At 44.6% G+C, this 25,634-nt stretch overlaps 2 protein-coding genes across 5 annotated transcripts in view; one reads left to right on the forward strand and one right to left on the reverse strand.

Annotated features, from left to right (window-relative positions):
• LOC147028883 (lysine-specific demethylase 8-like) overlaps positions 1–13,330 on the forward strand; it is an 88,617-nt gene extending 75,287 nt beyond the window's left edge. For 2 of the 3 annotated variants that reach the window (XM_085879677.1, XM_085879676.1), the window contains 4 exons: positions 565–666; positions 7,541–7,971; positions 11,563–11,880; positions 13,004–13,330. In XM_085879677.1, the coding sequence (XP_085735803.1) occupies positions 565–666; positions 7,541–7,971; positions 11,563–11,880; positions 13,004–13,156 (1,004 nt within the window). In that variant the 3' untranslated portion in view covers positions 13,157–13,330. Of the gene's footprint in view, positions 1–564; positions 667–7,540; positions 7,972–11,562; positions 11,881–13,003 lie in introns of those variants that run through there. The other variant, XR_015057754.1, reaches the window with a different exon arrangement.
• Positions 13,331–18,562: 5,232 nt separating this feature from the next.
• On the reverse strand, positions 18,563–25,599 carry PRXL2A (peroxiredoxin like 2A). Of its 2 annotated transcripts, none has more exons than XM_085879694.1 (6): positions 25,319–25,599; positions 24,105–24,286; positions 22,361–22,452; positions 21,818–21,958; positions 20,213–20,377; positions 18,563–18,842 (listed from the first exon to the last, which is right to left on the reverse strand). In XM_085879694.1, exons 1-6 carry the CDS (start codon positions 25,408–25,410, stop codon positions 18,744–18,746), a joined length of 771 nt encoding a protein of 256 aa, XP_085735820.1. In that variant the 5' UTR covers positions 25,411–25,599; the 3' UTR covers positions 18,563–18,743. The 2 variants fall into 2 exon arrangements, with proteins under 2 accessions (XP_085735820.1, XP_085735819.1); XM_085879693.1 differs by having other exon boundaries at positions 25,295–25,424.
• Positions 25,600–25,634: the final 35 nt, after the last annotated feature.

Genomic DNA, 25,634 nt, shown 5'->3' on the forward strand with positions numbered 1-25,634 from the left:
TGCCAATCCTGACCCACCTAGCCTGGGTTCGAATCTTGACCCACCAATAAACTCTCACCCTGGTGTTCATTATGCATCGATGCGTGTGCCATCCATTGTCATCCTGACATGTGAATTTTTTTTTTCTAGCATAAAAGCTGATGCTGAGACAACCACCATACTCTGAGATATCAAGCAGTGTAACCTGGTGTCATGGAGTGTCTAAGAAGACCAAACTACTTGCTATTCGCAGTCCAGGCAGGAATTTTGAATTTGGCCAGGGTTCTGGTAACAACTCGCTTATTATTCGGGAAGGATGCCATGGCATCTTTAACTGATGCTAGCAGATGGAATGCCCAGTTTTAACGTCCATCCGAGGGACGGTGCACCGATCAATGGAGCGCCCTGCCTGTGAAACACGAAGCGTGACGGTTTATACCTGGATCGAGATTTAAACCCAAGTTAGACAACTCCAAGCCTTTCTGCCATCTCTGCACTCCATGGACAGAAATACAATTGAAATATTGTACTGTGCTGTATTATATTGTGCTGTTTACTAAACATCACATTGATTGTTTTTACCAGCGTGGAAAATGACACCTGATGATCTGAGTGTTGCGTTTGACCTGTCTGGCCTCTCTCGGGATGAAACTGTCAAATCAGCAGAGCTGAGGTTACGCTTTGAAGGTACGGTGGGGCTATTAGTTAGTGCATTGTATTTTGATAAGTATATCTTTTCACTTTAACTTCACAATACGTATTATTACAATCACCATTATGACAGTGTATATGTACTGTATATACCAATTAGTCGTCCTGTTTGCCAAATTTACCCATGCATAGAGTGCTTTAACCACTCCATCCCCCCACCCCTTTTCCCCTCGGTTAGTCCTGATGTCCCTTCCCGCTAGAAATGTCTCGCACAAGATGACAGGCTCTGACAGGCCCCCTCCATTGGGGGAGGGGAGGGGGAGCAGTGAAGGACAAATTTACCAGTGCGAGTGGAGTGCTTAAACCTCAGTGTTGCCGAGGTAAAAGAGGAAATTGTAATACTTTCTGCCACCTACCAGGAGGCACTACACAGTACACGTTTACATAGAGAATTTACGCCCCCCCTGCCCCTCCCCCCTCCCCACTGATACCATACACCTGCAGGAGGCCACAGCCACATAGCCTTTGTTACCCCCCCCCACACACACACACACACACACACACACACACACACACACACACACACACACACACACACACACATACACACATACACACATACACACATACACACATACACACATACACACATACACACATACACACATACACACATACACACACAGTTGTATTTGTACCCCGAATTTGGAGTTTGAAACTTAAAAGATGTGGCTGTGCATAAGGAACAAAGCCACAGACAGAATGAGATGTATTAAGCGGTGTAAAAGTCAAGAGTTTCTAGGGGTCAAAAGGGTATAAAAGGTTTAAAGGGTGAAGGGATCTAAAGGGTCTTAAACGTAAAAGGGGTAGAAGGGGTTTTAGAGTGTATAAGGGGTATTTTGCTTTCTTTGGGGCTTTTGGGTCTTCACGGTCCTTTGATTATTTGTGTTCCTTTCGGTCATCTGGGTCTTCAGTCACTTTTTGATTATCAGGGTCTTTTCTTCTTGGACTTTGGGGTCTTCAGAGTCATCAACGGTCGAAGTGGTCTCAGCATTCTGAAGGGTCAGAAAGCACATCCCAATAGTACGTAATTAATACACACCCCCACCTGAAGCCACGGCCACATAGACTACGTTACCCCCACACCAAGTTGGATTTGTACCCCGAGTTTGGAGTTTGTAACTTAAAAGACGTGGCTGTGCATAATGAGACGGAGAGACAGACAATGCTGTGTGTGTGTGTGTGTGTGTGTGTGTGTGTGTGTGTGTGTGTGTGTGTGTGTGTGTGTGTGTGTGTGTGTGTGTGTGTGTGTGTGTGTGTATTGCGTCACCGAAATAGGTGACCCTTATTGTCAGTAATTCTGTCTGTTTGTTTCGATGTTTGTTCGTTTGTCATCAGCATAATTGGTAGTAAACGTGGGCGGATTTTGACCAAACTCGGGTGGTTGGTACATCTTATGACCTCGTGCTTTAGAAATTGTGATGGTTGTTAGGGTCGCAACAACCGAAAAACCTTCAAAATCGGTACCGTTCACGCGAAATCAATTCCGAAAGCCATTATCCCACGTAGGGTTATGAAATTTGGCACGAATGATCTACAGGTGATGCTCTATCGAATATATTCCTGTTTTTGTGATATATGGAATACTTCACCTGCAGCGCCCCCGACAATTAGGGTATGCGCGAAAATTGAAGGCCCCTTAGCGACCAGGTGAATGCATCGATACAAATGAAACTTTGCAGGTTCATAGAACTCAATGAGTACTACAACTTTGCCTCAGGATATATTGACCAATTTCGCTTTGGTCAAGGGTCAAAGGTCAATTAGTGCAAAAATCGATAATATGCGAGAGCTGGAGGTGCCTTCGCGCCAAATGCTACTCCTCCTAGGGTTATGGTCGGATGGTCATAAAAATTCACTCTAATCGTCTGGAATATATTGTGCACAAACGTTTGAGCCGGATTTTCGATTTAGATCTTTGTTCACCCACAGCACCTCCTCAAACTTTGGGGATTTCCGATTCCAAACCGCATTTTCGGGACTTTTCATTCAAAGGGATACCGAGTAGTTATCAGTAGATGGAACTGGATGAGATTTGATATGCATAATCTTACGGTGATTCCCTATCCGCTATGTGACATCCATATTGCTCTATATCTTATAGTTTCCATGCTCGGCGACCCATCGCCGCCTACCGGCTTGTGTGTGTGTGTGTGTGTGTGTGTGTGTGTGTGTATGTGTGTGTGTATATATATATATATATATATATATATATATATATATATATATATATATATATATATATATATATATATATATATATATATATATATATATATATACATATATATCTGTTCTGGTCTTGGGGGGGGGGTAAAATTGGAGATCCAAAACTATTTCATACTACATGTTAGCATAAGTGTGGTGTAATTTCTGTAAGGATAAAACGTGTCAGCACGTATTTAGAAAGATTTAGTCGTCCCCAAACATGTCTGTATCTAAGCGCTGCCCCTCCCCCTCCCCTCCCTCCCTACATTCTTTAATCTCCCCCATCATCTATCTGTCCTTTTATGACGATTCCCCCTGCTGTAATAACCATTGAGTGTGGCTGACGCCACGATTGCAGGGTGAGCGCGAGTCCACCAGACAGGCGACAAACATGCCTCCACAAGGATATGTCTGGCTGCGTTGTCCAATGAGCATGTCTCACAGCATGCTTCAATGTGCTCAGTGAGGCTTCGAAGAGAGCGCTTGGTGGTGTGTGTGGCTGGTTCTTGGACATGACATGATTACTGGGTCTTCTTCTCCTTTGGTTGGTGTCTTACACTGATCTTCATCTTAATCTTCGGGCTGCTGGTCGAGTTCGAGGAAGTCCTGGAGAGAGGCGCACGCAGTGCTGTGAGGAAGACCCACACCGAACCACCACGTGCCCAAGCAATCCCAGTGGCCAGACTGAGTGGAGGAGTGAGCCCACGAGGATGGCAGACCCACCCTGCCAGTGTGAGCAGTGCCGTTGAAGACAGATTATTTGTCTCGTTCAACCCCTTCCAAGTCCCGTGTTTTCCCCACATGAATGCGTTGAGGTGTAGATGCTTAGGTCGTTGTGGTTCCAGGGAACGTTGTGATTTATTTATTTAATTGTGATCACCTGAGTGGCCATGCTTTCTTCTGCTTTTCCACATTGTCTCTGAATAAATCCTTGTGATGAAAACTTGTGGTCACCAGGAATGGTATCTATGGCACTGAGGAAATAGGTTTATTTGGGAGAGAGAGAAAGAGAGACGTGCTCCACACACAATGCTTGCACACGCGTTGTTGGTCTTTGTTCAGCAGAATGGTGTGGGGTTTGACCACTCTGCACCCTGCATGCAACCGACCACATTCTCCGCATCTGTACCCTCTGTAACCAACCACATTCTCCGCATCTGTACCCTCTGTAACCAACCACATTCTCCATTCACCAGCTCTGTAGTGAATGACCCAAGACAAAATAAACATGAACCCAGGTGACCCAGAAGTAGCAGCAGCCATGAAGAAGCAGTCAAGAACAAACAACAACCACACATGCAGTGTGCACCTTTTATAACATCCCAGGAGGTGATCACACTGTCCATGGCGTATACCCATTGGCTGGCAATCCAGGGAAATTCCACAGGTTTGGCAGGTGATGATAGATGACCTTGTCTACCACCGTCGTGACCTTCAGCCCACTTTGCCATCAAGGTCATGGGCCATGCTGATTGGCTGCTTGGAATGGAAAATTACACAGACAGATATACTGGAAGGTTTAAGATTTCAGAGTCTGGGAAAGGCAGGGCTGAGATGGACATCAGGTGTGAAAGATGAGATGGTTCTAAAGATGTGCTCACACTTATCATTCACAGGAATTGTACCATGCTTATTCAAACCTATCTACCATTTAACCCCCAGACCAAACCTTAACTATATATATATATATATATATATATATATATATATATATATATATATATATATATATATATATATATATATATATATATATATATATATATATATATATATATATATATATATTGTTACGGATTCGCGCCCGCCGGCGTGCTGACGGCCACGTAACTCGAATCGCGGCACGTCGCCCACCGGACGGACAATCCAGTCGTGACCCTCTCGGACTAACGCCGGGAACCAGTCACGGGTGGACCTTTCGGTCTCACCGCGATCGAGCCAATCAGCCCCCGCGTGGGATAGGGTTGCTCGCCAAATTCGACCTACCTAAGTACCCACGCGGAGGGTAGACCGGGCGATCGCACCTCGCCGCAGGTCGACTTCGGACACGGGCCACTTAAGCGACCCGTTCCGTACTATCGGGATAACCGAGCGGTGTTATTCGTCGACCTCGACGGTTCGATTAATTATCGGGCGTATTCAGCCCACTACCAACCCTTTACGTGAAGCAAGATGAGGATTCAAAGAAAGAAATGACGAAGCGAAGCGGGAAACAGTTCAACACAAAGCACATTTATTCGCGGCACACGGGAAGCACACATATTCAATTCCACCAAAAGCACACAGAAAAGAAAAACACAATTCAATTTACACAAAAAGCAAATGTAAAAGCGAAGACACAATGCAGAGCTAATACCGACTACCGAGCACACGGCAACACTTATACAATTTTACTTCACAGACGGCGCCGACAACACATACCCAAAACCAAGAAAAGAATACCCTCAAGGATGAGGCGGGCCTGAGGCCGAGACCGGGTCGGCCTACCCGTCTGATGATGAGACGCGGAGCGGCGATGGTGCCTCAACTCCGCGGGCCTCGCGGACAGTGTCTGGTAGGGGGTGGGAAAGGGGCCCCCTTGGTCGCACTATCTCAGCGCGGGGGGAAACAGGAGGGGGTTGCTGATGCTCGGGGTATAGAGGATTCTTATTGTCCCGCGACGAGCGTCTCCACCTCGGCCAGGTCGCGCTGTCGGCCTCCCTGGGTGCAGCTCCCTGCACGACGCGAGCACCCCCTCGTCTGCCCTCGCCGCCTCTCCACAGCTCCGTCCCCTCCGTTCCGACTCCAACGCACACGACGACCAGCTCCTTCTTGCCAACTCCACCGCCCGCGAAGTCTTGACTCTCTGTTCTCGACTCTCCTACTCACTGGACTGACGAACACGGTCGCTTTTTATCAGCCCCGTGGCTTCGCCCTCTCATCTTTGACCCCCTCCCTTCGACCTTTCACCTCGCTCCCCATTGGCCCGAGAAAAAGTGGGCATGAATGCTTTTTGATCCATAAATTTGCATATATCGATCGCCCTCCAACGCCCTGGAGGCGGGGCCAAATCGCCCCTCGCTCACCGATTGGACGGCAAAAAGTGGGCGTGTGTCGTTTTTGATCCGTTTTTGAAGCACAAAATCCGTGATTTTGTACACGCTGTTCGGCGCGCGCCCTGCACGAGTCCAACACCGGTACCCACAGGCGGCGCAAGAACGGTGGCGATGCGACGGTTGCGAGGTGTGACGTGAAGGTCGTGGCGGTTGTGGTGAAGCGGCGTTGTGGTTGATGTTGTGACTGGTGGTGGTAACAATGGCGGTTGGTCCAAATTAAAGATAGTAAAAGAAAAACGGCTATCCTGAAGAGTCGCAGCACGCATAAATGACATGTATTCCCACTAGACAACGGGTTTGGGCCTAACTACACATGTACTTACCGAGATACCTCACCTAAGGGACCTGAATGGTGGTTTGCGAATTTGGTAACCACAACAATATATATATATATATATATATATATATATATATATATATATATATATATATATATATATATATATATATATATATACATATGTTGGCGTGGAGGTGGCCAGGCTCGAATCCCGCTCCTGTCAGCAGTTGTCGTAGGGGTGCTGGGGTTCGATTCCCACAACCTAAATTCGTGGTAGCCAGGCAGCCAACACCGACCAACCTCCTGGGACGGTCGAGCAGTTCTTATTATTTGGAGGGACACGCTCATTGACGTGGATTCTTTAATAAAACACAAATACTTATAAGGACAACAATGTAGAAACCCAATCAACAACTCCTACGATCGAGGCCTCGCACACACAGACAAAGGGTAACAACAAAAATAAAACCCTCCTTCCAAAGCACGAGTACTCAGCATGGCCCTCGTCAATTTGGTGCCGGGAAGCTTCGTCCGGCGTGTGCACCCGCCAAACAAAATGGCGCTGTCTCCCGCCGAGACCGGGAGGAAAGTTCCTCCACCATCCAACGGGACACGCAGTCAGGATCGCGCCTCGCCTATTGCAACCTTCCAAACTCCAATGCACAAATCCTGCCAGCACCTCCTCGATCAGCTTGAGATGTGCACCAGTCTACTCAATCTCCTCTAGGTGTGCACTCTCACCAAGCACACCCTGCAGTAGTAATCTCCTCTGTCCTCGGGGCGTAGCCTCCTCGCCTCCAAACCCTGGAAGGTGGGGCTTCTTGTTGTTGTTTCAGCGACTCGGTCCCGAGCTTGCGGCCATACTTGGAAGATAAAAAACATAGGGAAAAATCACAGAGGGTAATCACGTACAGGGGAACTTATTTTTACTCCTTAAGCTAATTAACACCGCACCACCCCCCGTGTGGTGACAAGTAACACTTAAGCTGACAGATTCCCTGACTTAAATACATTGAGGTGTTTCTACCCATCCATGGACCATGCTACACCATACAATCCTATCTGGACGATTGCATCATTTCATCTACCCCTAAAATCGTAACAATATATGCACAAACATTCTGTATATTCGTCTATAATGAGTAGTTGTATTGGTATTATAATTTTATCATGTGGTTTCATAAGTTATTCCAATGCATATAATCTCCAACTTCTGTTTTTTTGCATTTGATGAAATCAGATTCATATTTCCTTTTAACTCCCAAAGGTTTTACAGAGCGATCTTCACTCACTCTGTACCATCAAACTCTGGATTTGTGCCAGGGCATGGCTACCGGTATTTGCAGACTGTACGAAAGAGTTGGAAGTACCAACGTTGTGCTCTCAAGCACAGGCAACAGCACAGTGAGCAGTTTGGATGTGACCGATTTGGTAAACACTTGGGTGGAAAGTTCTCCCACATTGCGTCACAAAGTCACATGCACCGTGCCATTGACGGGAAAGTTCCAGTCGGTCACGCAGACTGCTGGAAGCGAGTGCCAAGGGTGGCGAGGATTCGAGATTAACGAAGTCGAACCTGCAACGTTGCTTCTGTTCACTCGAGAACGTGCTGGGTCCCATGAGCGTGGCATGACGTCGAGCTTGCTGCGCACAGCGGAGAGTTCGAAATACGTTGCTTCAAGACCACATTACAGAACAGTAAGTTAATGTTTCATGACGTTGAGCAAATCTTTTTTTTCTAAAACTACAACAAAAATCATTCAGGACTAAATGGTTGCTTATAACTTGTTCATAGCGCTGTTATTTCCAAATTCGTAGAAGTATGCGATCCTGTACGAAGTGTCATGAAGCATTATTTTATCGTTGTAATTGCCCAAATGCCTGTTAGTGTTGCCATCTGCACCCTTAGCCTATGATGTGGGGAACCCAGGTTCAAATTCCAAACATGTGGTTGTCCATTGTTTAGTAAAGTCCTTATAATTTATGTAGTAGGATACTGATGTATACTTGTGTTTCTGCAAGCCTTTGGGCTTGCCGATGCAATGCAACAATATTGCCGGCAACGGCTTAGTCGGTGACAGATTTTGATCTTCTTGTAACGTTTGGTGGTTGAATATTCTCGTCAACTAGTTTTTCTGGTGAGTCAGTGACAATCGTAAAAGTTGAACCTGTTCAATTTTACGAGTTATCGACAATAATCGTGCATCATCGTGTAGTGTGTGGCAGTCTGACAATCACTGACGCGGCACAATGTATTGACCAATTAAACCAGCTTTCAGCCGTAGCATCAATCACAGATACATATCTTCTGCAGCATAAAAAAGTAGCCTTTGTGAACTTTGAAGTGCAAAAAGGTTATTATGAAAGTTTTTTAATACAGTAGCTTGAACATGCCCTTTGTTTCCTATATTTAACAAACTTTCAGAAACCATAAAATAATGCTATTCAAGGTACATTGCATTATCAAGACTTTAAACTAGTAAAAGGCATCCACAACCATCCTTGACCATATTGTGAAATGTTAGCCAAGGCCCTTACTTTTGAATTTGTTTTCTCTCCAACCCCTTGAGTGATTGACACAAAACTATCAAAATAGGAGTGTGTCCCCATGGAGAATTTCTTTACAAAGTTACATGATTATTGGATGGAAAATGTGGCTGGCGTTCCAAAATAAAAAATCCGTTTTCTGCAGCCATGGGTTGCAGGGTGTCTCACGAAGCTGGAATAAACAAATTACCTCGACCTTGTTTCGCTCAGCCTCCACCAAATAGCAAAGTCGATGCCTTTTGAATTACATCAGAGGTGTGTGTGTGTGTGTGTGTGTGTGTGTGTGTGTGTGTGTGTGTGTGTGTGTGTGTGTGTGTGTGTGTGTGTGTGTGTGTATACGCACGAACATGTCTGCGGCGAGTTCCACAAGCAAATTGTTGAATTCTCCCTGAGCCCGCCTTCTCTCCACCCAGGGCTTTCCCCACAGCCACCACTTTCTCCTGGCACGACCTCGGTGACGTACCAGCACCAGTTCCAAAGCAGCAATGCACAGAGCTTTCACCATTCTCATCCTCTCCCTGCGTTTCTTCTTAATCACCATTTTGTTTGACGAAAATAGTGTCGTTGGCAGTCTCTGACAAAATATTGTACAAGATTCGTTCCCCCACAATGTTGTTGTTGTGTCGGTGAACATTGGCTCGTGTGCGGTGGTCCCTCGAAGCTTTTCTGTCAGCTTTAGATAACTGCAATAAATAAAAGCTGCATATAATTTGCATAATATCAACAGGAAATGGTCTAATTGCTCAATTTCAAAGTATCATGACCAAGAGTTAATAATGAAATAATGATAATCGGAGATCAGAGTGGGAAATTTTATCAGGAAGATTTCAACCATCTGAAGTCTCAAACCAAACTTGGGGAATGTCATCATGGAGTGGAAGATTAAAGCCAATACCAACCCTGATCATTGAACTGGCAGACCATTGAAGCTCACCGACAGAAAGAAAAATAACCTTATGGTGGATTGTTAAAAGGAGCAGATATGACTTTGCAGTCACATCAAACCTCTCATAAAAAGTGATGAAATATATCTGGGAGTCATTGTGATGTCAGGCAAGCATCACTCCAGCATTTGAACCTTCCATTCCATGGAACACCAGAAAATGAGGGCAGCTCGACATCCATTTTTCATCATCGTAGTCAATGCACAGTTATCACATGGTATGTAACCATGAATGGGCATATTGTATTGGGGCATTGAGATGTGGAAACAGGTTTTGTGGAGACTCGTCCAGGTAAGCATTGGTAAAATCCGATGGCAGGATCTGTTGATTGTATTTATTGTGAGCTTGTCAACACCAACCACACAATTATGAAAGAATGAAGAGAGGAGAATTCTAACTCTAACCAATGAAAAAAACCAACATAATATGTTCAAGTCAGGGTCCAAGGTGTGATTTGTGTGTGCATGGGAGGAGGGAGGGAGCGCACTAAGGTTTCTTCTTCATCGTGAATATACTTGTGTGTGCCATGGTTTAATTGGATGGTGTATGTTTTGTGGGTGGCACCCCCCCAACTGAACGTAACCACACAGATGAGGTTCCAGCCACACTATTTTCAAAAAAATTCAGGGATAGCTGAACTATCACCTTTTCACAAGTTGGTGCTGAACACTTATTGCCAGACTGTGGTGTAGCGGGGCTATTTCCACACCTTTTATAAAACAGGATTAAAATACATTTAACCCTCCAGGTATCCCAACCCAACCCGATTGCTTGACAAAATGGTAGCAACATGAGCAAAGTCGTTCCTTAAAAGATAAATAATTTATTGCACGTCATGACAGTATAACACAAATCCAACGCCAAAACCACAAGTCAATAATAATAATAATAACAAAAAACTTATCCTCCCCTGCCTGAGGTGCCACACACACAAAAGTACTTGTACAGGAACCAGGTAACAGAGAGAAAAACATGTGGTAAAGAGAAATAACCTGGTGCAGAACAGCTGGAGCACAAAACTAAAGCAAAACATGCATGGTGCTGCCTCATCTCTATTGGGGCAAGTGGGAGCCAAGCAGCCAGTGTCAGGGTAAGCTTGCGGCTCGAGGCAGAGAATTGGTCAGAGAGCCAGTGGGTCCGAAGCAGAAAGAACTGGTCCCAGAGAGCGAGCTTCTGGGGTGTTGCACCCAACTCCCAACCCACCGCAAATTTCCACCTCTTGAGGCTAACCAATCGTGGGCTACACTGGTCTCTGCCCCCAGTGGGGCACACTAATCATGGCCCGAGGAGTTCTACCAATCAGGATCCTGAAGGCCTCATTATTCCCTGTCCTATGGTTCCCCCAAGAACACCAACAATCCTCAGCCTTGGAAATTAATAAATCCCTTCCTTAAAGAACAGCTACAGGTGAGGAGTTATCTCCCTCTGTTCATGGGGGGGTGGGGGGGGGAATATGATGTGTAGCCACCATCCTGTCTGGCCTCACCCTGTTCTACAGAGAAGAACAAATATATCTAATGTCTTAACCTTGCCATCTCTTTAAGCACAATGCCCCTCATCCTTTGTGGGGACATTTAAAGATTCCTTACCCGAAACACAAATACAGTTAGAAGTTCTACAGCTATACGTACAGTGTCTACAGCCTCGGTCTAACTATTGCCCCCTTCTTTATAAACGTAACAATATTCTCTTTAACAGGGAGATATTTGATCAAAAGAAGTGCAGGTATGTTATTAAAATAATTTCCTTGTGACAATCGAGTGAAATGGCCAGATCATCCTTCATGTCTAACCAACAGGGTCACCGCCAGAGGAGAATTCGGAAACATCCACAAGGGGCCATTCTGAATCGGAAGACCACGACAAACTCAGGGAGGCTTCAGGAGCAGTCCGATGGGGCAAGATCGAGAACGGTGAATGTGGTCGTCGGTTGGGGCGGTGTGTTTAATGTACCCCACAGGACCTGCCATCGGGTCGATTTCTACATCGACTTTGATGAGCTTGGTTGGGGGAAGTGGATCGTGTACCCACGGCGGTACAATGCATTCCGCTGTGAAGGGTCTTGCCCCTCTCCAGTGAATGAACTCTACCTGCCTACCAATCATGCATACATGCAGGTACACCACTTACTTAGGTTACAGAATATTGTGCAACATGTTGCAGTATGCAATGGATTTGCAGTCGCTTTTATGTGGATTGTTGAAGATGATCACATATCCTGATACGAGATCATGAGAGCATAATAACAGTTGATCATAGCTTTAGTGGGATGTAAACTACTCTGGAGGTGATTCATCAGATGTAGATTCTACGGGAAGGTTGATTGGTGGGATGTAGGTTTTGGTAATGGTGGTGATCGAGTTGTGGGACGTTGGTTATGATGGTTGTTAGTGGGATGTAAAATTATTGTGGGGGTGATTGATCAGATGTAGATTTGACTGGAGGGTTGATTGGTGGGATATAGGTTATGGTTATGATAGTGATTGAATTGTGGGACAAGCACCAATGCTCTGTATAAAGTACTAGGTGAATGGACCCGGCGCTGCCTGGGTTCTTTTTGAATGAATTTAATCTTCTATACATATGTCTGACGCGAGCACAGTATCAGTTCCCTATTGGGCCATGGCAGTCATAGACTAAGGGGGTTGGTGAGGGGGAAACACACCCCCCTCCCCCCCCCCTGGCCAGGGGGCCTTTCCACATAGCTTATAACCTTCCTGGGGCCCATCCCGACATTTTTTTTTTCCAGTGGTTAGCTCCTATCTTTCACTTTTCAGGAGATTAGCGCGTGCAGACAAACAAAAACTTAAAATCACATGTTAGATATATTGTATATGGCGTTGGCCCCATGTCAATCGGCTGAACTTGAAAAATTAACGTTACAAAATCAGATGATGACGTCATAATTCGGAAAACGGAAGCCGGAAGTACAATTCTTTTACATCGGGACACTCCCAGGTACATGTTCTGTCAGCATGTGAAGTTTGGTGAGGATCAGTCCAGTACTTTTCACGTGCATTGGTCACAGAGAAACACACAGATACACTTTCAACTTATATATATATATATATATATATATATATATATATATATATATATATATATGGTCCCATGGATGGATGGATAGTTATGATGGTGGTTGTCATTGATTAATGGGATCAAGACTATAGTTATGGTGGAATTTTGCTTGTGATGGGGGTGGTGATTAATCGTGCTTGTTTTATCTCGTCTTTTGAACAGAGCCTCGTTCACTTCCACCATCCACGACGTGTCCCTTCACCATGCTGTGCACCCACACACCTAAGTGCCCTCAGTATGCTATACCAGGAGAGTGGGCATGTTGTTTTGCGTCACCACAAAGAACTCATTGTGGAACAATGTGGCTGTTTGTGAAACACACAGAACAACTAATTCAAGCATGTTAGCTGAGGGTTAGGTTTGATTCATTTTTAACCAGAACATTGTAAAACTGCAGCATCATCATGTGGTAAAATGTCATGTACAAATGAAAAGATAAGCAATGAAAATAAAACAAGAAAAAGAGCAATCAGAGATTGCAAACCCTCACCAGGACTTGTTTTGTGGACTGGTGTTACGTAATTAATGACATAATTAGAACTGCCAGCAGTGGTAACCGGGTGCCAAGACGTCCCGCTTTGATTGGACACCTGACCCGAATCCATGACGTTTATTCAATTGAATTTAGAATGGGATTAAAATGAATTCAATTCAAATCAAATGGGTACTGTATTAGTCATCAGAAGGAACCAAAACAAAAAGCAAAGATGGTCACCAGGAGGAACCTGGATAGGAATTGCATTTCAGCTACGACGACTCAAACCTCAAACCCATCCAAGCACAGCCAAGTGAGCCTTATTCAAAAAATAAAAAATAAATAAATAACCTGGATTAAATCATATTAAATAATTCTGGCTGCTCACCATGTGTCCGATCAGGTTGAAATTAAAAACATGTATTCCCCATAAACATGAAGGCTCACTTGGCTGAGGACCTCCAGTTTTGGGTCTGCAGCAATGGCAAGTCTCTCAGGGGTCTCTGCCGACGTTCTAAGTTAAGTTTCCGGTCGTTATCTGTCCCGTTTTAACTGTATATTTTCTCACCAACATGTTTCTGTGTGTTCCTAGTTTGGTTTTGTTTCAAAAATCGTGCTATTTTGTGAGTTTTTGTCGACCTTGTCTTACCGGGTTCCTTGAGGCCTACCCATCCAGGTGTACGATCATTTTTATTTGTATTCTCTCCTATTACCTTCAATTCCTATTTTCCCCACTTTCCCAACGCCCCCCCTCCCACCCAACTAAACACTGTCTTAAATTCAAAAGAAAAAAAAAAAAACTACATTTCTCTGCATACCCACGAGTCCCGATCCTTTTTCCTTCTTCTGCCGACACCATCTTTATTCTACTTGAGCTGACCCACTCTTGCCATTACCTTCATGATTTCTTCCTACAACCCTCCATTCCCAAATATTACCTATCCTTCAAAAAATAATAATCTTCCTCGTATCCCTTCTATCTATACACCTCCTGTAACCACGTGCGTCTCTACGCTTCCTGATACTTTCCATCGATCCAGCAGCTTCACTCTGCGTTTACCGTTCCAAATTCACCATACACCTCTACAATTCTACTTCAACCTTCCCTTTTACTAATGTTACACAATCCTTATTTAAAATAAATAAATTCACTTTTGACTATACACCTCCCAGAGCCACATGATCTATTTCCACCCAATGCAATTACCGATCAAGTTCACCATTCACCTCACAATTTTCTCCAAAACCTTTCCATTACCTAATCTGATGAAAACTCAAAAAATGATAATACTAAAAACGATCTCTTATAATACTTCATCTTCCTCTTTCACGCGTGTGGTTCTCATTACTGTATCATAATTCACTACTCTTCTTCTATTTCAACAGACTGCTCTCAATTCGACCTGTCATTCATACCTTGCCTAAAAAAAAAAAAAATCCAAATGTTACGTTTCTTCTCTCCGTTCTCTTAATTTTCCTCCATTCCATCCATCAATAAATATCTTTAATCGCATTTCTGACCGAAAATTGAAAAAAAAAAAAACCCAGTTCACGATGAATGTTCACTTTCCATCAACCATTCTTATTTTCCAACTTCATTGCCAACTCACCCTTCTCCCACCATTCACCCCCCTCAAAGTTGCCCCCCCCTGCTCATCCACAAAGCTGCCTCCTTCCCCTGCCCTCTCACATCCATCTCATCACTCCACCTCCTCAAATGCCTTCTGCCCCTCTTGCCCCCCTCTCCCCCAGCACCACAGAGCCTTTTCTCCTCCTCATCCAGCCCCCTCCCCTAGCTCCTCTGCAATCTCCCACACTTTCAACAACTCTCCTTACCTCCCCCTCTTCCCTTGTCCGACCCTCCCATCCCCTGCACCCAAAGCCTGCCCCCGACCCTCCCTATGCACCCAAAGCCTCCCCCAGACTCTCCCCTCCCATCTCCTGCACCCAAAGCCTCCCCCCCAGCTCCTCTACAATCACTCACACTCTTTCAACAACTCTCCTTACCTCCCTTGTCCAACCTTCCCCTCCCCTCCCATCCCCTGCATGCAAAGCCTCCCCCCCTCCTCTTAATTAACAGTGTGGACCTCAAATATCCATGGCCTTCGCTCAAACCTTAGATCTTTCCATACAGGTTTCCACTGACAAACCAGACATAATCTGCTGAACAGAAACTTTCCTCCCTCAAGATGTGTCTGACTCCCAAGTATCTCTCCCTGATGACTCCCTCTGGTTTGACAGACCTGAGCCTCATCCTGGTGGAGGAGTTGCTCTCTTCATCAAAGACTCTATTCCTCCCTCTTCATGCACTGCCCCCATTCCCCCACACACCCAGGAATACCTCTGGCTTCCCTCCATTTCCACCTCATGTTTATATGTACTGTACCGTCCACTGAACAGTGATGACTCCATCTACACCTCACCATCCGAAAACATGGACCATCTTCTAACTTCTCATCCAAACTCTCTCGTCCTCATATGTGGTGACTTCAATTGTCATGCCAGTTGGCGAGGTGTGGGTACCTCTTTCATCTGTCAAGGCACCTCAGCAAAAGCTTTTTGCGACTGACTCAGTCAACTTCCCAACGCAGATCTCATCCAATGGTACTCCATCTCATCTGGATCTGATTTTAACAAATTTACCTGAAAATATCTGTTCTTCTGACCACGTGGTTGTAAAAGTCTCTGCCTGTTTTCAGAGAACCACTTCAGCGCCATAGAGTCTGGAAGGGTCTCCAAACAGCTATCAAACTTCAAGACTGGTCTCCTATCGCTACTTTCTCAAACATCAACTGATCCCAGGAATTCTTTCAAAGAAACTTGCTCTCCCTCATGCACAGATTTATCCCCTCTCATCTTCAGTTGGCCTACCCTTCCTCCCACCCATGCTTCATTGAAGCTTGTGGTGAGGCAGTTGGCCTGAAACAACTTGCCTTTGCCTCATGGAAAGCAAACCCAACTGAGGTTAATCTCAGTTCCTTTCATAAAACTTGGAACAAGCGTGTATCTACTCTCAGGAGAGCCAGAAAACATTTCTTTGCTGAGGTCTGAACTCTCAAACCTCTCTTCCTTCTCCAAATCCTGGTGGCATCTAATCAAATCTGTTTCTGGTGTATGCTCCCCTCCATCCCCTCCCTTACCTCAAATGGCAGCACTGCTGATACCGCACGTGAAAAGGCTGAATGCCTAAACTCGGTGTTTGCATCGAAATCTTGTGTCCAAAACATCGCTCTCTGTACCCACCTGACCCAGTCACACCCAAATTTCTCTGGACTCTCCTTTTCATCTGACAAAGTGGAGAGTTTGCTGTCAAACCTCGACTCAGATTCTGCAACCGGTCCAGACGACATCAGCCCACGTGCCCTAAAAACCTGCTCCTCTGTTCTTGCTCAACCTGTCTGTTCTATTCACCCTCATCTGCTGGGAAATCAGAAAACATTACCATCCTGCATAAAAAGGTGCAAAAATAGATCCCTGCAACGACAGACCAATCAGCCTTCTCCCAATCATCACCAAGGTTATGGAATCCATCATCGCTTCAGACATTAAATTCTTCCTCTTCTCTAATGGCTTGATTTCTGATCATCAATTTGGTTTCAGACCAGGTCACTCTTCCCTGGACATGCTGCTTCTGCTCTCCCAGCAATGGATGGAGGTCCTCAATGCCAGACATGAAATCAGAGCCATATCCATAGACATAATCATCACACCATATTTAAAGCCTTTATCCCTGAGCAGGGGTCAGCTTTTTGCGGGCTCCAATCATGGTACCCTTTCTTGTGGCAATGTTTTTACGGCCGGATGCCCTTCGACACGCAGGGATAATTACCAGTACACTGGTGCTCATTTCACCAAACTCGGAAGGATGACAGGCTGAGTCAACTCCCCTGATGTTATTTCAGTGGCCAGCAAGGCTCAAACTCAGGACCCCAAAGATCCTAAGCCACCACCTGAACCACTAAGCTAACACCAGGCTACATAGCCATATCGCATGCTTTTGACAGTCTGGCACCCTGCCCTACTCACCAAACTCTTCCTATGGTATCCAAGGCCATCTCCTCTCATGCTTCTTAGACTTCCTCTCCTGTCGCAGTCAACGTGTGGCCCAAAATGGAGTTTTCTTCCCCTCTTTCTGTCCAGGCTGGAGTTCAAGGCAGCGTTCTGGGCCCTGTTTTTTTCTGGTTTTCATCAATGATCTCTCCGACTCTGGAAAATCCCCTTTATCTCTTTGCTGACGACTCCACCCTCTGCCATACCATCCATCATCTCTCAGACCGGCAAGCAGCAGCTTCTTCGGTTACTGCAGATCTGGGTCTGCAGCCTGATGACAAATCAAACTGGTCAAACATGTGGAACATGTCTTTCATTCCGGACAAATCTCACACCACGTCTCTCCGAAAGGACCATTTGGAACCTCCCTTCCCCCATCCACTTTCTCAACAATCCTTTGGAATAAGTCCTTTCAAGCTTCTGGGTCTCACTATGTGCCATGATCTTTACTGGGAAAGCCACATTTCCAAGCTGGCCTCCAAAGCCAGTCACCAACTGGGAATCCTCCATCATGCAAAGTCCTTCCTCGACCAACCTGAGTTCCTGACCACATACAAAGCATTCGTCCGCAGCCTGATGGAGTACTGCTCTCCCCTCTGGGCTGGTGCTCCTGCCTCCCACCTTTTGAATCATTGTTATCTCCCACGGTGAGGCTGAGTCTTTGGGCCTCACTACAGGCAGGTCAGTGGTGGTCTTTGTCTTCTGTCTCCCTCCCCTCCACCGGCTCTGTCTGCGATTTGTCCCCACCATATTTCCGCAGGGCGCTTAAGGTCCACCAACAACCCCCTTCTGTTAAAACTACCAAAATCATGAATCACTGCTCACCTTCACCCTTTCATTCCTCGTTTTTCTTGCCTTTGGAATAAACTCACGGCTTTTAAAACTGCTGTTCCCAATCACCTCTCATCGTCCCCCATCCAAATCCTCAATCTTTTCTACCCCCGTTAATCCACCCCAAAACCCACCTCCTTCAAATTCCCTGCTTTCCTTCCTGAAAGTCCCTGTAATGTCCATCTTGTCTACCATGTTCCCCCACCCCATCCCTCCCTTCCACAGATCTCCGAATATGTTCACCGTTTTGTCCTTCCCACTCCCACCCCCTTGCTCTGCATTGTGTTAGCACACAGCCAAAATTTGACACGATATGTTCAAAATTTAAGCAAAGACCACATTGAATTGAAAACTCCAAATACCAGTTTGAACAAGGCAGCAAATTTTATTCTTTTTTTTTTTTTTCCATACCAGGATCCAACAAATTTTACTCAGTACGGTTTCAGGTACAAGCCGCTATAAAATTTTTTGGCATGAACCGTCATAGGCTTGAAGTAAAGCTTGTTATGCAAGGCAGGTTATCTTCTTTTTTTTTTTTGAAACATGTTAAATTGACCGATTCTTAATCTTCGCCACAGCTTCCCTCACCGCCGTCAGAGAGACTTCATCACCAAACTTCTGCTCTTTGTGGTCGAGAAGGATGCCCTGAAAAAAAAAAAATTAAAAGCCCAGTCAATCTACAAACCATTAAATAAATATTAAAAATAATTTGGATCAACCAACAAATGTGAAAACAAAATTGCACACATCTGCACTTCATACCAGCCCAAATGCTCTCAACAAAACGTACCATTGGTTCTTTTGAATTTACCTTGGAGCCACCATGATGCCCTTCCAGGCTGGAAGGATAGCTTTGATGAACGCATACTTGTCCGAGCTATCTAGCAAAGGTTCGAATCTCAACTCCACTATAAACTGTTACCCTGGCGCTTCGCATGTTGGGCAATTCATCATTTTTGCATTGCTCAGACGATCAAGTGAGACGACTAGTATTCCAGCATTGATCCTTTGGTGGAAATGTCAATGATAGTCTTTTGCAAAGAGTAGGCAAGTTATAACTGGAACCATGGTCAGATTCCAAATTCCTGCTGTGACTGACTGAGAAGCCAGAACAAACCATCTTCTTAAAGAGCATTGGCACAAAGATGCCAAATGACATCCAAGCCTTCCATGTTGCGATACCCTATCTTTGCAGAACCAGCACAGCAGTCGCTTACTTCCATTGAAATATCAAAACAGTAGGCAAAGCACTTGCAACTTGATTTCCCCAAAAAGTTCCAACTGAAGGGACATGTTATCCAGCAATGTCAAGGTTGACAGGAAGTGGGCAGAGTACTAGTGGCATTTCTCCACTAGTTGTGCAACAGGAAGTATCAAACTATTAAATTTTTGAGATAAAAGACTGGAGATAAACACTAAAATTTGGCTGGTTATGAACTTGGCCAACCATTTTAGAAAGATTCAGATAAAATGAATTTTTTTTTTTAAAGAGACTTTCTCCATGGGTCTTCCACAAAATGACAGAAGCCCATAAATTCCAATATTTTGAAACAGGTTCAAAGTTCACACAACACTTTCATTGTAAATCAGCAACCAGGAGTGCAATTTCCTTGCTACACAGATGGTGATAAGCCTGAGGTTGGCTTGAGAGCATGGGGTCTCGAGTCTAAGCTGTTATTCTGCCAACACGAGGTGGGTTGACTCAGCCTATCACCCTTCAGAGATGTGCAAAATGAGTACCAGCTTACTGTTATAACAGGGGCACCACATCAGTAGCACAGCCACACTTTCAGAAATTATGCAACCAGCAGCCAGGCTGTACAAAAAAAACTGATGGGATCAAATTGTGGCACTTCCACCATCTACCCAAACAACAACAAAAAAATGCAAGTCAAGAATCAAGAAAAAGGTGTAATGTTGCAAATCATTCAATTTCTGCTGCTTCAAATTTTACCGTCAAAATTCTCTTTAACGAGTCTGGGATAACAAACTTTTACGCACAAGCAAGAACAAACCTGTTCTCCGGGGCCAATAACGAACACACCACCCAAAAGGCGTCCTTCGCCTTGAAGGTTGCCCTTGATGCCTGCATAAAGAGTCCGTCCAAAGCCTGTCCAGAAGTCAGGCCGCAATACACCAGTCAAACTTGTCCAGCGTTCTTTGGGTCCATAGAAACGATGCTGCAAAGACACCAACCAGTGAGAATCATGCCTTTAGTTTGTAAAGCTTGGTTGTGTGCAGATAAAAGGGCCCCTGCTCAGTGTCTTGGAGGTTGGAGGTTCAAACTCTGGCCGCGTCATACCGAAGAAACTTGAAAGTAGAAATTGATGAGTCGATGGACATCACTGGTGTTTGATATCAATTGAAGGTCACATGAAAATATTCACAAGAGACAAGTAGAAGAGACATCAGATGCTTCTAACATGAGTTGTGGTCTGAAAAATGATTTAAAGACAAACTTTGACCTGTTCAATCGAAAAATCGAATCGGTTTATAAGCATCAAGTGTGGTTGAACCTCAAGTGGTTCAAAGTTATTGCATAAACAAATTTTTCAATTAACCCTTTGAAGACCACAAGCATCTTAAAAGTAATTTTCAGGTAAAAGTCCAATTATTATTAGTTTGGCTACAATAATCACTCGTAGCAAGCGAAATTCAAGAGTGTACATGACGAAAAACTACAAGTTTGGAAACAAGTCCCCCTTGGTGCTTTAAGGGCACTTGACCTTAGGCATTGAACCCAAAATGGAATAATTTCTTCTTTGTATTACAGTCCATAGCTATGCCAAGTTTGGTCAAAATCCCAAAGGAGGTTCACAAGTTATTGTGGCAACAAAAATCGATTACAGATGAACAGACAATCTGAAAAGTCTCCAGCATTGGAAGCACAAAAGTGGTACATGCTGCTTGAACACAAGCACATTGCCCAGAGGGTGTTTGCATCACCAACCCCCAAAAGTGCCAGTGAAGAAAATAAATAAACAAACGATAGCCCCCCCATCCCCTACAAACTCTGTTCAATCTTTGCTCTCCTCCCCACCCCAAATTCTTACCCTTCCCAAGCCTGAAGCATGCATCCCCTCCCCACACAAGCCTTCAACCTGAAGCCTCAACCTCCCCCTCCCAAAGTTCCCATCTTTACCTTCACCTTCTCCCACTCATAAAAGCAAACAAGCATGCAAACATCAAAACAGAATATTTAATGCTTTCTGCTCCCCATCATGCCATCACCAACTTCACAGTTTGAGAGAAAAGTTGGAAATAGCAAACCTACATAACCTCACAGTAAAAGGGAAAATGCTAAAGCATTCGAAAGGGTTCCTAAATTGGCAGTCATAGCATAGAAATTGGGGCTGGAGCCAGACAAAATGTCCATCCAATGGGTGGAACTCAGGCACGAGCATGGACATTCACAAGACTCCATTTATAGTATAGACTAGCACAGAATCCAGTGTGGAAGAAATGTCCCCCCCCCACCATTGTCGCGGCATCCAGTGTCCTGGGAAGTGACGGTTCGTCTGACAAGGCAGTAGTCACAAGTATTTGTTGAGAGATAAGGGAGCAGGGGTGGGGGGGGAGAGGGAATGAAGGAACCATTAGGTTTGACTTGTACAGCATACCTCCTTATCCAGGTAGACTTCTCCACGGAAATAATGAAGGAAGCTGCTAACCTCAGAGCCAAGGTCCTCATGCACAATGGCATAGAGGCTAACACCAGCTTGAGACAGCTCTGGGACCAGTGTTGAAAGGTCAGCTGCTTCCTGCAGAACAGTGGAAATAAGAAATTAGTGTGGTAGGGGTAAATGGGGTTACAGGATTGCTTGGAAGAAACTCATTGCTGTAGGCAAGCAGTTGCTCCTTTCTCAAGAGGGCAAACCTGGACCTCACTTTGTCCAACTATTCATCACATCTTGAGTGGAGCACACAACAAATATTATATATATATATATATATATATATATATATATATATATATATATATATATATTATACATGTATAGCTAATATATAAAGCTTTTTAACCAGACTGATAAAGATTGGGACCTTACAGGTGACATAGAAAGCTGAAATTTTGCATACCAATGAACAATGAATCCAGTACACAGGGAGAGAACACAGTTGTAATAATAATTATTAAATAAACACTGCACGAGTTTTCATACCTCCCTGCACAAAGATCATCCTGGCCTTCTTACGACCATTATCACAGCACCTTGTTTCTGCCACAGCTCTGCAGCTTTGAATGATCGTTTGGCTGTAATGTGCACACAAAAAACAATGTAAGCACCAACTTTACTAAACCTCAATCAAGGCAATTCACAACATGTAATAAAGTTCACTGCACTCAATTTTGTATATCAAGGTCAATCAAATCCATGCCATTAAACATGCAAGCTCCAGCACGGAATACAAGGGCATGTTGGAAAGTAATGCATCCTATTCATTTATCTCCAGAAGAGGTAAAGCTAATCGAATTTAAAAAATAAAAATAAAAACAGTCCATACATTGCCTCTTCCCACAAGGTGTGACGTTTTGGCATTCTGACGACACGTCTCAGTACCACATCAAACAAAATGGCAGAGGGCAGCATGACATCAGTGCTGTGAAGCGTTGATGTAGACCATGAGGAGTTGAGTGCATCATTATGACCCCGAGTAAGAGACAGTCGATGGAGTACCACCACAAAGGATCTTTTATTTAGATCTTCATCTTCCTCAAACTTGGGGAACATTTTCCTTATGACAACCAGCAGTTCACGACAGCCTTGATAAATCAAGTCAAGACATATAGCTCCATCGTGAGGGCATCATGTGTGGACCACAGTGATCATAATCGAGAAATAAAATATGCACCATGGTGGAAGAGAGACTGGTGTTTGTATTCATTTCATTAACCTCAACGTTTACCCATTTGAAGAAAATAGGAGGCATTACTTTTCAACACAACCCTCGTATTATCGATTTGGAAGCCTTTTGCACACAGACAGCAGTCCCTGTAGTTCAGTTATCTCAATAAGTATATGTTTATAGTTAGGGTCCCATCCCCTATATCTAACGGGAATTACATGTGTGCGCTGCGAAGTTTATTAATAGTTAGTTTTTTTTTTTACAACAAATCCTTCACTTCTTCAAACCACCGACTCCATTGCCCACGTGTTTTTGGCTGAAGGTGTGGGCGGAGCCTTCATCGCTTCAGATCGAGGCTCCGCTCCAAGGAAGGGCATGGGGCATTTCCTCCAGCCAATGGGCGAAGGGAGAGCAGGGCAGAGGCGCTCCGGCCAATGGGAGGACAGAGTGCCGAAAGCTACTACGGAGGCTCTTCGGGGGCAGCCTGCTTTGTGTCCCCCCCCCCCTATTGTAAATAAATATGTTAAATGTTCCAGTTCGTTGCCTGTCGTTTCTACCATTGACCCAGCATGGTGCGTATTGAGAATTAGGGAGGCTGTGTGCCGTAAGTTGTTTGGACCGACGGACTCTGGTAATTCCACTCGGTTACACCGGACTGAGGTCGTGAGAGCTACCCGGTTCGACTTCCCCGGTAATTCGACGACGTGCGTACTTACGTATATTGAAGTTAGGCAATTAACCCTACGCCACGCCATCGAAATATTGGCAACCACGGTCTGCTAAAGGACCAGTGACCTTTCGGACTTATCCGAGTGTCACGACCTAAATTCCAGGGTGGCCTATTGCTTGGCACGAGCATGGACATTCACAAAACTCCATTTTATAGTATAGACTAGCACAGAATCGGTGTGGTGGTGGTGGTGGTGGAGACGACCCTACTGCTCCCCCTGGTGGTCGTTTATCACCACTGAACCCCAGCCTACAACAGTACATCATTTTTTTTTCTTTGAATTATTTCATTTATTTAAACCCATTTCCTCATTAAAAATATCAACTCACCATCATCTGTTGTTACAAGGTCTGCATCTGCAAGATATTGCAGGTCACCAGCTATTGCTTGGCTTACAGGAGGAGTTGTAAACATCGATGCCATTGCTATTACTCCAGCAATGGCTCCAACCCCGACACCAACCATGCACGAGGCAGAGCGCTTCCAGCCCCAGCGAGACGAGGTCATCTGCCTGGAAGATTATAATGAAATAAAACAAGACAGACACTCAGTAATGACAACGCTCCAGAACAAAGTCCAACACAGCACACATTGTGAAAGACAACAGCATTCAGTACAATAAAAAAATTTAAAAAAAAAACCACACACACACTGGTGATTGCACAACAAGCTCAAAAAATACTCAACCACATAATGTTGAGCTTCACTAGATAACTCAGCAATTACACATTTACCTTTGGAGCTCGTCTGGGTTCAATCTCTAACCAGACTTGATCTATAAATTTTACAAGTCAAGTTAATCTGGCCGTCTTCACCAAGCATTACGGTGTAGATGTTAAAATGAGTATCCTTGAGGGGGGGGGGAATAAATATTAATGATAACACTAATAATACCATTATTGTAGACAACCTGGACACAAGTGTCAAATCCACACTCCAATCTATTGATCTGGAAGGTGGGGCAAGGAGTGGGTAATGTCATACACCCCCCCTCCTTACATAGCAAGAAACATTTATAGTGAAAATGTATACCGATTCGGGGTGGGGGGGGGGGAGGGGGGTAAGAGTAGAGAACTGGTCACAAGCTGTTTTTTTCTTTTTTTGTATGAAACGTCGATGAGAGAACAACGTGGATCATGAACAGAATACAAAAAGGAACTCGACAAAGAGGTGAGAGAACACACAAACAGCAAGGTCGAGACAAAATAGGGGGAAGACCTAGACAAATTGGGGATGTGGTGAACAATGACAGCTGCACGAGGACACACACACAAACACAAACTCTCAGGAAGGAGGAAAATATATATATATATATACACATTTTTTTTTCTTCTGTTTCAAATAAAAATGGTGGGCTTGGAATCAAACCCATCGCATTGCAAGGAAAACAAAACAATTGAGAACTAAGAGAGAAAGTGGGGAAAAAAAAAAAAAAAACACCACCAGGGTAGTGTGTTCTAGTTGGCAAGCAAAATGTAACACCGTATTACAGGGAAAATCATCCATCGCACGGACTTACAACTGGACCAGAGGAGCCACACACCTTCCAATAATGCAACGGCAGCGCAGGAGTGACGCGACCTGGCACATGCGCTCGCATTTCATCACGGTCCACCCCGTGATGTCACGGCCCATTCCACCAATCAGCGTTCGCCTTGCTTATCGAACGGTCCCTTCGAACTCGAGCGCTTCTTCATCTTCAAAACCGATCGATGATCAGAATACACTTCAGAAAAAAGAAGAAGAAGAAGATGTCTTTCAATATAATGGCGGTTAAAACAACCACGGAATGTTCGACTGTTTGCACTTCGAACAATAAAAAGGTTCAAGGTTTTTATTTCCATAAAAATAAATATGAT

This window comes from Eptatretus burgeri, chromosome 4 (assembly GCF_056783735.1).
Source record: "Eptatretus burgeri isolate ZD-2024b chromosome 4, Ebu_testis_v1, whole genome shotgun sequence".
Lineage (NCBI taxonomy): Eukaryota > Metazoa > Chordata > Myxini > Myxiniformes > Myxinidae > Eptatretus > Eptatretus burgeri.